Source organism: Strix aluco, chromosome 5, assembly GCF_031877795.1.
Source record: "Strix aluco isolate bStrAlu1 chromosome 5, bStrAlu1.hap1, whole genome shotgun sequence".
NCBI classification, from domain to species: domain Eukaryota; kingdom Metazoa; phylum Chordata; class Aves; order Strigiformes; family Strigidae; genus Strix; species Strix aluco.
In genome coordinates, this window is record NC_133935.1 from 12270605 (window position 1) to 12284033 (window position 13429).

Below are 13429 nucleotides of genomic sequence, written 5' to 3' on the forward strand. Positions count from 1 at the left end.
TGCCTTTCACACACAGTCCTTTCACTGTTTTTTTTCACATAACTAATATGTACTGTTCATACTTCGAACTCTGTGGGTTGTCCCTGTGCAGTACATCATTAAAAATGGGAATTTTTTGTCAACTTATTTCCACTCATTCAGAGTCAGGGTCAGTAGTGAAGTGAAAGTTGTTAGTTTGGCAGAATGAACTGTTCTGTGCAGGAACAGGGCTGTTGGAGTTGCCAAGCTTGGCAACTTCCAGACTTTATTCTTTTCCCCCCCAGACTTCTAGGTGACTTTAGCAACATGCTTACATTCAGATGTTCTGTTTACACCTTCCTGCATGCTTATATTGCATTGACCACCTTACATCTCACATTTTAGACTGTAAACTGGTTAGATGGTCATGAACTACATGCCAGCAGAAAGAAAGCCAAGTCATGGGGTTTGGGTGCTAATTCATTAAAAATAATAGGAAAGAGTATATTTGGTATCTCTTTATGGCTGGAAGATTTCTCTGAGGACAGGCAAAGGCTAGCTGTGGACTAGATGAGGAATATTGTCCTTCAGGAACTTACTCTGAATAAATCTATTTGGTTTTATTATGACTAAATAGAGAGAGTTGCCTTGAGACTTACTATTTTTTCAGTGTCATAAGTAGCACTTTGATGGGTGGCATCTATTTTAGACATCTTGGAGATGTTGCAAGGCCAGTAGGATAATATAAAATCATATGGTACCATCCAAAGACTGCAGAAATATTTAGCAGGTTTTTTCTGGGTGGATTTTGGATCAGACTTCTAACAGATACAATGTGTTACTATTACCCACACCCCAATACTTACACGGAATCTTATTTTTCAGTTGATGCCTTCTCATTCCAAATGTTGCATTCCCTCCATGCTTTCTATTACTGTTCCTCCATTTATTAGAAATAAGAACAATCAATATGTATCAGTACCAGTTCTATCCTGCATGGTGCCCCACATGTCTGTATGAGAAGGTCAGAGAGATCCTTGTTGGAGCATCTGGTGAAGGCCATGTTGCCCAAGTGGTGTGTTTCAGACTGCTGTCAGGAGGTTACTGGGTGACTAGGTGACCCTTTGCCGTTTCAGTCAGCGTTGAATCAATGCTGTTATGCGGTATGGTGCTTCAGGGCTGCGTGTTAGAATCTTCTAATGATGCTAGCATCTACTTCATTAATGCATCTATAGTCATTAGCAGACCAGCTGCAATCTAACTAATAATTGCATTTTGCCTATCCAACTTCCCCTTCAGAATAGCAATCAGTCTGTGCTGGTTTTAATCGTTAGTTCCAGGGGGCATTAGGAATCTTGCAAATATGATCTTACTGCAGTGCTAAAACTCCAGCTGAGCTCAGGATCTGGCCATATGTGTGTTGGCAAGACACTTGAATGACCTATGGAATAAGAGTTGGAGCCTGGATTTTCTGACTTCCGAGCATGGTCTCAGTTGCAGAAGCTTCCATCATTTCCTGCATTCTTCGTCAGGTTTTAGCACCCAGCCTTAGTTGCCAAGGATCACGGCACATCTTCCCTTCAATTTCAACGTTTTATGCTCAAGTTGTTTTATTTTTAAATTTCATTAATTCCGTGAAAAGTTTAAGTGAATAGTCATCCAGCAATTTGCATGAATTAAATCATTTTCAAGTACTAATTAGAAAAAGTGTGAAGAGCACATTAAGTATTGAGGCAAAACATGATTTTGGTTTAAAAGAAGAAAAAACTCACAACTGCTAGCAGTTCAAAGCTTTATGGCCATTGGAAAGTTTTTGATTTTCTTATCTTGCTCTTCCCATGCTTTGGAAAAACAATAGATGCAGTTTAGTTTATGCTTTTTTGTTCAGGTTGTATTTCTAAATGAAGCAAACAATTGCATGAACAGAGTAAATAGAACTCCAATCAGAAGAACGGTGTAGCAGGATGCAAAAATAAATGTGTTTGTTTAAATGGACTGTCAGGTATTTTTTGTGCGTCTGAGAGTTTTGGAAATATGATGCATCCTGGTCAGTGTGTAAAGGGCCAGTGTTTCCTGTTCAGAGTAAAGGACCATGTTCTCATACCCTTCTGAATAGTAGCTCACAAAGTATCTCCTGGTGGTTCTCTTGAAGCTAGTGGTGCTGCTGTTGAAATAAAGGTGGAATAACCAAATTTTCTTATTTTTCCATAGGATTATTTATGAATCTATGAAAATAAAAGGTGCAATGTAACTAGTGATTTTTTTGCTCTTGCCTTAAAAAATGCTTAAGGTTTTTTTTAAGGGGCAAAAGAATCAGTTTTTAGGTACACTGACAGAGGTCAGCTACTCTACAAATTACTGCATAATTAAATTAGAAAAACAGTAATTTTCTATTTCTCTGAAACATGCAATAGTGGCAAACTGTTGTACAACTGAAGACAAGATATCTTTACTCTAAACTGATCTAACATGGACCAGGTCATTTAATTGTTATGTGCCGCATTCTTTCTATCCATGAAATGGTTTAAAAATTAACCTTTGTATAATGCTTAGTAAACTGCATCTGGATTAAATATTTTGAGAAAGACCATTCCTTTTCCTTATTGCCATAGTGAAGCTTAAGACTTCCCTTGAGGAAGCCGTTGGCCCAGCCCCCATCTTCACTTCTTTCCCAACATGTCTTTACTGCTCTCCAGTGGAAACCTTGGGAAAAATCTTATCCTTACTGAAGTCAGTAGAAATAGACTTTATTTACTTCACTGGCACAAGGATTTCACTCTGGAACAGAGCTTTTTTTGAAAAACTGAGAAATTAAGAAAGCTTGGAGCCACCCAGCCAACCACAAAAGCCATGAGATTTGTCTACAGCAATGTTTCTACATGAGTTTGTGTTTTTTGTTAAAAAAAAAAAAAAAATTACCAAGGTGGTGCTTTTTATATGCTTCACCCTGCACAAGTCTGGAACACAAATCAGATATATTTAGTGTTCTGCTTTACATTTAGTGTTTTCATGTAGTTTCTGCCTCAGAGAAGGTCTTATTTCCATTCTGAGACACAAGTTGCCTCATTGCCCTTTGAGCAAAAGTCTGATCCTGCAACTAGTTCAGTAAGAGTCACAATTCAGACAGCAAGCTTTTAAATTTCTAGGAGCAATGACCTCGGTACAGCAGCTTGAAATCTTTCAGGTAATAAATCTGACTGCTTCAGTTAGCTTCTTCTTGTTCAGAGACGAACTGGGGAGTGTATGTTCAGAGCACTTTCCTTACCGTTGTGTCTGCATAGCCTCAGGAGTAGTAATACATCTGTGTAAATAAGATGCTTGCTGACAGTATAAATTATGAAGCGGCTTCTTTTTTTTGGTGTATGTTGTTGAGAATACTGTTCTTATGGATGTTTTTCCTCCATTCTGTTTTTCCCTCAGCCTTTCATTATCCTAAGCTTAACGTGTCTCAGTTGATGAAATCTTCCTGGGTGAGAACAGGTATGTACAGTCTCTGTGAGTAAGTAAGAGTGCAATTATTTTTGTTAGCAGGATAACTAGCCTATGTAAATATTGATAGCTTAGGGGTGCTGCATTTTTATGAAGTAATAATGCGCCTGAGCTGAATAAATTCTAAAACCAAAGGCCTAGTGACCTGGAATATCTGGGAAATGCAATTCCTGGGTATAGAATGAATTACTGTAATTCCTTGATAATGCACACAAAGTAGTTTTTGTCTATAAAGCAGTTCATTCTTAGTGAGACAACTTAACACTGTCAGGCATAAAGTGTCTACTCTGCATGCTGTCAATATACCACATTCATTTTTAGGGGTTTTTTTAAGTGAAAATTAAAATTGTGTGGTGCTTTCTACCAAAACATACCAGGAATAAAACAGAATGAAAATAGATATGTTACAATTACACAGAAGAGTTTCATCACAGTTCATTGATCTCTTCTGATTCATTCACAGCAGATCCCTCCCACCCAAGTCTTGTGGATGTTTTATTCTATAATTCACAGATATGCTTGAGCTGTCACAGCTCAAAGGCTGTTGAGGTTGCTTGCATGCTGTAGGTCCTACCTGCTTCTCTTAAGCAGAAAGCCTGAACAGTGATCAGGCTGTGCCTACAAAACTTGCTGTTAGGGTGTAGATGCACCACTGGCCACACTTCTGTCTTCCCCCAACTCTACCACCTGTATTTCACCAGTTGTATAGACTACTCTTTTCTCAGGTACCGCTGCCTCCTCTCACCAGTTGACCCAGTTTACTTTTTAAGCAGAAAATAAAGTTGCAACTTAATTTCTCAAGCCCACACAGTTTATTTTAGAGAAGCAATTTCAGATCATGTTCAGTAACATGAGAGAAGCTACATGTGAGTATCCCACATCCAATGTCATCCTTCCTTAGAGATTTATGTTGGCTTTTTGGGTCACACACCCCCTTTCTTGTTTAGCCTTAGGTTTGCTTTTTCTGGTGTTGCTGGAAGTTCCTTTAGATCCTGCAGTAAGAAGATGGTTCTTCCAGCTCTGAAATCAGGTCCCTTTGGGTTTTTCTAAACTTCCTGACTGTAAGATTTTGAAAGCCAATTGCAGCACCTTTTTTGCTACAGAGGAATTTTTTTGTAATCCTGGTTCTTGTGGGCAGCCTGGGAAGAGTGGGTAGACTTTGGCTGGGTTAGTCCTCTCAGTCTGTATATCATATTGTAAGGGTAATGACTCATGACACGGGTAAATGATAGAATTTATGCACATAAAGGTTTTTAATGTTAGATTACACAGATATATGTTCATGTATCCCAATAGTAATAAAATGTTGAGATATGCAGTGTTCTCTGTAGCTGTCCCTCTCAGTTGTAGAATATAGTTCATGCTATTACTCATAGTTCATTGATACTGAAATTCAATACGCAGGCAAGACTGGTCTTCTGCTTGCTGTATATAATAGCCTTAGGCCACTCTCTATTTATGTTGCTATTTAATTCTGAGATACTTAGTCTGTGATTGAATTTAGAAGACAGATGCTGTTGATCTCTGAGAAATAATGAAGATATTTCCTTTTTCTGATATCAGCAGTGAACATTTTTAAATGGAAAAAGTGGTTTTAATAGTTTTGTTTTTAAAATTAAAAAATGTTATATTTAATTGATTTTAGCTAATTGGATGGCTTTTTATTAACCACCACGCTTAAAGTAAACATGAAAACACTGAAAAAGGGACTTTGAACGAATATAAACCATTTTAGTGGAGAGGCACAGGAATGGACACTAAATTATTGTACTGCAGTCAGCAGTGAGCTGGTTTACTATCCCTTAGGATTGTTTAATTAGGTCATTTGAATGACTATTACTCCATTCACTCCACTTTTCTTTTACTGGATGCCATCTTGTTAGTAAAGATCCACACTTTTTTCATGTTTCCTTTGTGTTGTTCCTCAGGGGTTCCTCTCAGCATTAGCTGCTCCAGTGACCCGGAGTACCTGGGGTTGGGAAGTGAAGTGGGCAGGGCTACTACCAGTGTTTTTGGGCTATGATTGGCATATTTGTTAATCTTTATCTTCTCTAGGGAACGTGCAGTTGGAATACACAGCTTCATTCATGTGCTGCTGTTCTGCTTTTTCTCCTTGATTCCAAACCCTTTCCCTACCCATCTCCACCTCTGTGGTTTCTGAACACAACAATTTGACTGAAAGTAGTTGCAGCAAACAGTTTAGACTGAATTTTCTCTTTTATTTGTTTTTAAACAATTCATTGAATGCTCATAAGTTTTATGTTTTTTTAGAATTAAAATTGTTATTTCAATATTCTGGGTCTGTCTAGCCTGATTGAGATTCCAGAAATGCCCTCTGCCCTGATTTTTTTTTTTTAATTTATTCCTGTTAACCTTTTCCCACCCACTGTCTTCCTTTCCAACATGTAGCCTCCAACTGAACTGGGCAGTATTCCCATATGAATACAGCTGCTCTTGGATTGTCCATGAGCTGTCACAGAGTGACTCAAAGCTTGTAATTGAAGTTGCAGGAAAGACACTGAAAAGTTTTGCTAATTAATTTGTGTTCTTGGGTTACTTTCTCTGCAATGTAGTTCTCCTGGGTGTCGTCGACCAGCGAATTCAGGAGGAAGTGTTTCAGGCTGAGATGGAACGGAAACTAGCTCACCTGTTAAACGAGGCTTTGGTCAGAGGGCGGATATGGAGACGAGCCAGTTTTGCAGGCAGCAACATTGTGCAGGTATTAAGAGCTCAAAGTCGGAGGAAAAAATAAAGGGTAATAAATTATTGAATAAGTTAATATTGTCTAGGTTTTGAGTTGAGAAGGATAACTCAAGCTTGTATCACATTTAGCTAGTTGATGATGCTTGTGTTTTGCACCTAAAATATGGTTCTTCTGATACCTTGTTGTCTTTTAAGCTAACCATAACAAAAGGAATCAACTGAGTATTGTAAGCAGCTACTAAAAAATTCTGATGACTTCTTAAAAACAATATTGAAAATTATTTCACCAACTTCCTATTTTTAGAACTTGCAAACTTGTCTGTCTTACATGAGGTGCCTAGCAAAAGGAGACAGGATGGTCATCTGCATCAAAAAAGTACTCTGCTGGAACTTCACAGCTCTCTGGGGTGTTTTGGTGGTGGTGTAGAAATATGAAATAGAATCATGTGCAGCTTGATGCAGCAGTACAGTAGTATATTCTACTGCTTAACTGTCTATTTGTCACGGTAATCCTGGTCACAGGAATGGCTTTCAAGTAAGAATGATTAATCATGTCACATTTTGCACACATGGCACCTTCTGCTATCTGGATTCCAGTGCTACTTTATAGTTTTGTCACAGGTGGAATTATTCACATAATGTCCACGAAGACTTGAATATTTAATTTTAAGTCTTAAATTCTCACATGTGTTCTTTCTATTCAGTTCAACAAACTGAAAGCCAAAGTATTTTTTAATGTTTCATCTTCCTAAAAATTACTTTCTCCAGCTAATTCGTCGACAGTTGGTTTATCTCACGGATGCCCTTCTAGTAGTTCACACCTATTATCTTTATTTTAATTTAATCCTACAGTTTTTGCTACCACTTAAATTTCCAGATGTTGGGATTTTCTTACTTTTGTTTTCCTGTCTCATAAACATCTGTTTCAGTAATAAAGATTTTATTTTATTTTTCTTTTGTGCAGCTTTGAATTGCTGTAAATAGATGTCTGCTTCAGATCTTCTATTCCCAACACCTCTTACTGCACTTTGTTCTTTATGCCTCAGTCCTCCCTTTGCATATAAATTAAACAAATATTCCTTATGTTGCTAGCAAAGATACCACAGCCTATAAAATGTGTATGTGTAGATTACGTTTTTATGATTTTACATAATAAAGCTCAGGTAATTTATTCTTACATGCACAAAATTACAAGCAGGTCCTTTCTAGCTAAAGAATAGTGTTTTGGAAAGTGAAAATACAGCGTTTTTCTTATGACTGACTGACTGGGACATAAGATGAGGCCTGCAGCTCGTGTTCCAAAGAGCAGTGCTGCTCATTTATGCCACTTAATTAGTGCAAAGAGTCTGCAAGCTGCAGTCTTTGGGCAGTGGAAGATTCTCTTAGTTATGGTCAACACATTACACCATCCCACAGAACCCCGGGCTTCTCCAGGTGTTCACAGCCCATGCTGTTAGATAGGGTTAGCAGTATAATAAAGGAGATGTGGAAGAAGGAATGCTGAAGGAAATACTTTGGTGTTAGGTGTCTGTGATAGGTGTCCTGCTTTCCTGCACAAGAATGGTAGGTACCATCAGGTACTGTAGCTTCTTGGCAGCTTGCTTTGGCAGGATATTCAGGTGTGTGGTATGTGAGACAGCCTTAGTGGCTATTGTGTGCAGCTGGAGTGATGCATCTGGTAGTGGGCTCTGGAGTGGAGGATGATTTCTTTCAAGGATGCTCTCTTATCAGTTGAGGATCTGGTCCATCGTCATTTGCAATAAACCTTTTAGTTTTACAGCTGCTAATTCTATTCCTCATAGCCAAGTTTAAAAGCTGTGTTTGAAGTGCAGTGTATATATACATCTGTTTGTGTCTTCAGGGAGAGCTATTAATATTCTTTGTGCTTTATGTTCAGTTTTCCCATATAAATTTCTTGCACACAAACCAATGACTGCTGTGATAGGCCACAGTGAAGTGAAAATAAGAACAGAAACTGCCAGCAACACCGAAGGGTTGAATACTTTTATTAATAGGATATGCATATATCCACGGAAGACTACATGCACATTTCACTTGTTTGGAGCCCCTGTAGACCAGAATTTTTCCTGAGGTGAAAGGTATTTATAGTGTATTGAAATGTGACATTTCTAAACTCTGTGGAAAATGACGACTGGTGGGTCAGAAGGTGAAGCAATTATTTGTGAATGTTACTGCAGGCATATTAGTTTCTTTTCACATACTAAGAAAATAAAGTGATACCTTGTGAGGTTTAGAATTCATTTCTAAGGGCATGTGTTAGGATCTAAGAATGTTAAAAATTGCTCTTTAAGTCGAGACACTAAGAATAAGAGCTTTGGACTACGTAGGGTGCCCAAATACCTTACTGTCCCCTCCTGTTTGCCTATCTGTGCTGTTAACAGGTGGCACTCCATGATAAAGAAAAGAAAAAAAGTGTGTAACCATTACATACAAAAAAAACCTCTGAAGCCTCACACCTGGCTGTTACTCATGAGATAGTTCCATTTTCTTTGTGTGGTGCTCATATTAATGCTTTACAGCAAATCATACGTATTTTCAATATGTATGTGCTGTTGCTCCAAATTTGAAGGTGTGTATTTAACATGGTTTGCATTGCATCTTCAGAGGCTAGGCCCTATGCTATATTTCATCAATAGTTTACCGTAATAACTCAATTCTCTTTTTTTTTTTTTTTTTAAATCACAGAATCATAGAATGGTTTGGGTTGGAAGGGAACTTAAATATCATCTAGTTCCAACCCCTCTGCCATGGGCAGGGACACCTTCCACTAGATCAGGTTCCTCAAAACCCCGTCCAACCTGGTCTTGAACACTGCCAGGGAAGGGGTGTCCACAACGTCTCTGGGCAACCTGTTCCAGTGTCTCACCACCCTCACAGTAAAGAATTTCTCCCTTATATTTAAGCTAAATCTACCCTCTTTCAGTTGAAAACTGTTGCCCCTTCTCCTATCACTGCACTCTCTGATAAAGAGTCTCTCCACATCTTTCCTGTAGGCCCCCTTTAGGTACTTATTGCATTTAAGGTGATGACTTAATTTGGTAAGAGATGAATCCCCTTGCATTCTAGCCAGCCCTCAGAGATTAGAGGGGCTAGGGGTGGCTGGACTTATCTCTTAATAGGTATGCCAATTAGGGCCATAACTATAGGTCTGACCCAGATGCATGAACAGCCCATGAGCTGTAGGTCTGGTTGCATTCAAGAGAAACAGTCAGGTTCATGAATAGTACAGTTTATTCTTGTGCAACATCTACAGATTCTTTGAGATTGCCTAAGATAAATGCACAAACTGACTATATAGCACTACACACAAAAAACGATTGCAATCACACGCACTTAATTCCTGGGTAATCACTTGGCATAGCTGAGGGCCCAAATCTTACTAAAAGGGGTCCCTTCTTGGGTGGGGGGGGGAGGAGCACAAACCCATCCATCTGTCCCTCCGATTTGGTATCGGATTATTGTCCCTCCGAGTTAGATACAAATTCAGGGTAGTATTTATCTAAGTGTGTATGTGTGAGTGGGTGGGACTGTGGTCAAGCGATTATTTCTTGAGTAGCAACACAGCATGTTCCTCAGTGCAAGGTGTGTGCTGTTTTTGTGGGAAAATAGGAAGAATGAGAGATAAGGTCTGTGGAATTCTGCAAAACAGTCCTTGAGAGAAGAGGAAGAGCAGGAGATACATCTGCATAATTGTGTCAAATGTTTCTTGAGAAAAGTGAAAGAACGGGACCGCGTGGCCTCTGCCTTGCTTCACATTCCTCCTTGGTGCCATGGCAACACAAATCACTGGATCTCCATCCTGCCCTGTGTTTGTTCTGGGCACCATGTGTTAAGGAAATGTGTGTTTTGCATTTTTTTTCACTGTTTTGCTTTTCCCACGCTTCCAACAGTACTGGAAGGCCACTATAAGGTCTCCCCGGAGCTTTCTCTTCCTCAGTCTGAACAACCCCAACTCTCTCAGCCTGTCCTCAGAGGGGAGGTGTTCTAGCTCCCAATCATTTTCATGGCCCTCCTCTAGACCTTCTCCAACAGGTCCATGTCCTTCTTATACTAGGGGCCCCAAAGGTGGACACAGTATTCCAGGTGGGGTTTCACCAGAGCGGAGTAGAGGGGCAGAATCACCTCCCTTGACCTGCTGGTCACACTTCTTTTGATGCAGCCCAGGATACGGTTGACTTTCTGGGCTGTGAGCGCACATTGCTGGCTCATACTCAGTTTTCCATCCACTACTTACCCCCAAGTCCTCCTCTGCAGGGCTGCTCTCGATCCACTCATTGCCCAGCCTGTATTTGTGCATGGGATTGCCTCAACCCATGTGCAGGACCTTGCACTTGGCCTTGTTGAATTTCATGAGATTTGCATAGACCCACGTCTCAAGCCTGTCAGTGTCCATCTGGATGGCACATCCCTTCCCTCCAGTGGGTTGATGGCACCACACAGCTTGGTGTTGCTGGCAAACTTGCTGAGGGTGTGCTCAATCCCACTGTTCATGTCACCAACAAAGATGTTAAACAGCACTGGTCCCAATACCGATTCATAGGGAGCGCCTCTTGTCACTGCTCTCCACTTGGACATCGAGCCAATGACTGCAACTCTGATTCCTTGTCCAGTTCCTTATCCACCTTATCCACTGAGTGGACCATCCATCAAATCTGTGTGTCTCCAATTTAGAGAGCAGGATGTCATGTGGGACAATGTCAAATGTTTTGCACAAGTACAGGTAGATGACATCAGTTGCCCTTATCCACCAATGCCGTAACCACATTGTAGAAGGCCACCAAATTAGTCAGGCATGATTTACCCTTAGTGAAGCCACGTTGGCTGTCACCAGTCACCTCCTTATTTTCCATGTGCCCTAGCATAGTTTCCAGGAGGATCTGCTCCATGATCTTGCTGGGCAGAGGTGAGACTGACTGGCCTGTAATTCCTTGGGTCTTCCTTTTTTCTGTTTTTAAAAATGGGGGTTGTTTCCCCTTTTCCAGTCAGTGGGAACTTCACCAGACTGCCATGACTTCTCAAATATGGTGGGTAGTAGCTTAGCCTCTTCATGTGCCAGTTCCCTTAGGACCCACAGATGTATCTCATCAGGTCCCATGGGCTTATGCATCTTCAGGTTCCTTAGATGGTTTTGAACCTGATGTTCTGCTACAGGCGCTGGTTTTTCATTCTCCCAGTCCTCACCTTTGCCTTTTGTGTCTTGGGCAGTGTGGCTGGAGCACTTGCTGGTGAAGACTGAGGCAAAACAGTTGTTGAGTTCCTCGGCCTTCTCCATATCCTGGGTAACCAGGTCTCCCATTTGCTTCCAGAGAGGTCTCACATTTTCCCTAGTCTGTCTTTTACCACTGACGTACCTACAGAAGCTTTTCTTGTTGCCCTTGATGTCCCTGTCCACATTTAATTCTACCAGTTTTGAGGAACTAAATAGCTTAATTGTAGTGTAAAAATAAACCAGGAGGTAATACAAAAAAACATTAATTTTCTTTCATTTCAGTGTGCTTGGTCTTTGAACCTAATAGAAAGCAAAAAGGTGATCCTATTGAGTTGGAAGAAAAATGTTCTGATTTAAAGAGCACATTAGGAGATGCTGTAGTTGTAACATGTGTGAGGAAGTAGTAGTTATGAGGGGACATAATGGCTGAATTGAACTTTTCATTACAGCAGAGGTTCAGTCTCATGGTTTTCTAGTAACAGTTTATGTATCTCCCCTGAGTGTGTAATCGGAGTAGAGGCCCAGTCTTGCTGGGAGTTTTTAGGTTTTTAAATAGAGCCTTTGGGGACTGCTGCCTCTTCACCCTTCCTCAGAGACATTTTGCCCCTCCGCCGGCCGCCCTGGGCAGACACGTGCCCCTCTGTCAGGTTGTTGCTACCTGTGTTTTGACAAGCCAGTTTCTTTGCTGGCCAAGCCTCTGCAAGCCAGCAGAGGAAATTTCCTTAGCGTTGCCTTCAGCGCCCTGGCCCTCCCAGTTCACTTACTGATCTCTCCAGGTCAGTGCAAGAAGGATCCGCCACAGCAGGTAAGTGTTTGGTGCTAGGACAGCCAGTGCTGCCCTGTCCAGCCCCAGCCCGAGCACTTCAGGAGGAGGCTGGCTGCCCACAAGCGGCACCGCCATTTTCCCTCCTGACAGGTTCCTCTGAGAGCTTTCTCAGACCCCGGGCAGGTTACGTGCAGTGCCTGTTTCACATATGCGTTATGTTGTGTTGTCTACTGAACCATTCAGACAGCTTGATTTAATTGCCTGGACACTAAAATCCTACTTTTAAAAAGGCAGAAAGCAGAATCTTTTTTGATTATTTTTTTCCCTAGGGGGATGAATGTAGTGAAAAAAGGAAAATAATCCTTGTACATGCATTTTGGGTATTGTGTGTGTGCATGTTTGCTTGTTTCTAAGTAATGCTTGTGTCTTTGAAACCCTGAACCAGTTTACCCAGGGATTCTTTAGTCCTGACGGGTTTGCTGACTGGGACATCCCACTGGCTAGCTGACACTCTGCAAATGCCTTGCGAGCTTGCCCACCACCTGGATTTCCCTGCCTTAAATTATGAACTAGATTTGGTTACCAAGGCAACTCTGTTCACTGACCTATGATATTCTCTTGAAAACACTTTTTAAATTAAATTTACTGACACCTGAACACAGTTAAGCCTTTACTCTGTGGAGATTAAATGCACATCTAGTATCAGCAAAGATGGTATCATTTATGTACACAGAAGTTGAATTAGTCTTTTCTTATTTTTTCTTTTCATTTTCTGCCTCCCACTTATTGAAATTCTTGTATCTTCTCCCTCCCTATGACATCCCTCACTGCCCAAATATAAATATAAAATGCTTAAATCCTTCCTTACAGATAGGCTGCTTTGCTGGATGCCTGCAAAATGCCATTTCTGCCCCTGCTTGCATTCTTAGCAGTCTCAAGGATTGAGATACCTCTGTAAAATATGAGACAAAACCAATCTGAAGCTGCACAGAGAGTATAATTTGGAGCAAAATGGCACAAAACTTAGTATACAGAAACACTAAAAACTGGATCCGGTGGCTGTGTACCTCAATTTTATAAACAGACTTAAAACCAGTTCAGATCCCGTGTGCCATTTTCTGTGTTGCAGGGAACTCATGAACTCAGAGGTTAGTTTAAAAAACAAAGAAAAAGTTTAGTGAATCAGTATAACAGGTGAAAACTGAAAGTACCTATATTGTCACAGTTGCTGTGTTTATGTACAAGTCTAGTTGTCTTGTAGTCACCTCAAGAACGCCCTGCTC

At 40.6% G+C, this 13429-nt stretch overlaps 1 protein-coding gene across 3 annotated transcripts in view; it reads left to right on the forward strand.

The window, feature by feature from the left end:
- Positions 1–13429, forward strand: part of KIAA1549 (KIAA1549 ortholog) — a 154275-nt gene that overhangs the window by 88001 nt on the left and 52845 nt on the right. For all 3 annotated transcript variants that reach the window (XM_074825970.1, XM_074825972.1, XM_074825971.1), the window contains exons 7-8: positions 3379–3438; positions 6021–6166. In XM_074825970.1, coding sequence (XP_074682071.1) covers positions 3379–3438; positions 6021–6166 — 206 coding nt within the window. The remainder of the gene's footprint in view (positions 1–3378; positions 3439–6020; positions 6167–13429) is intronic.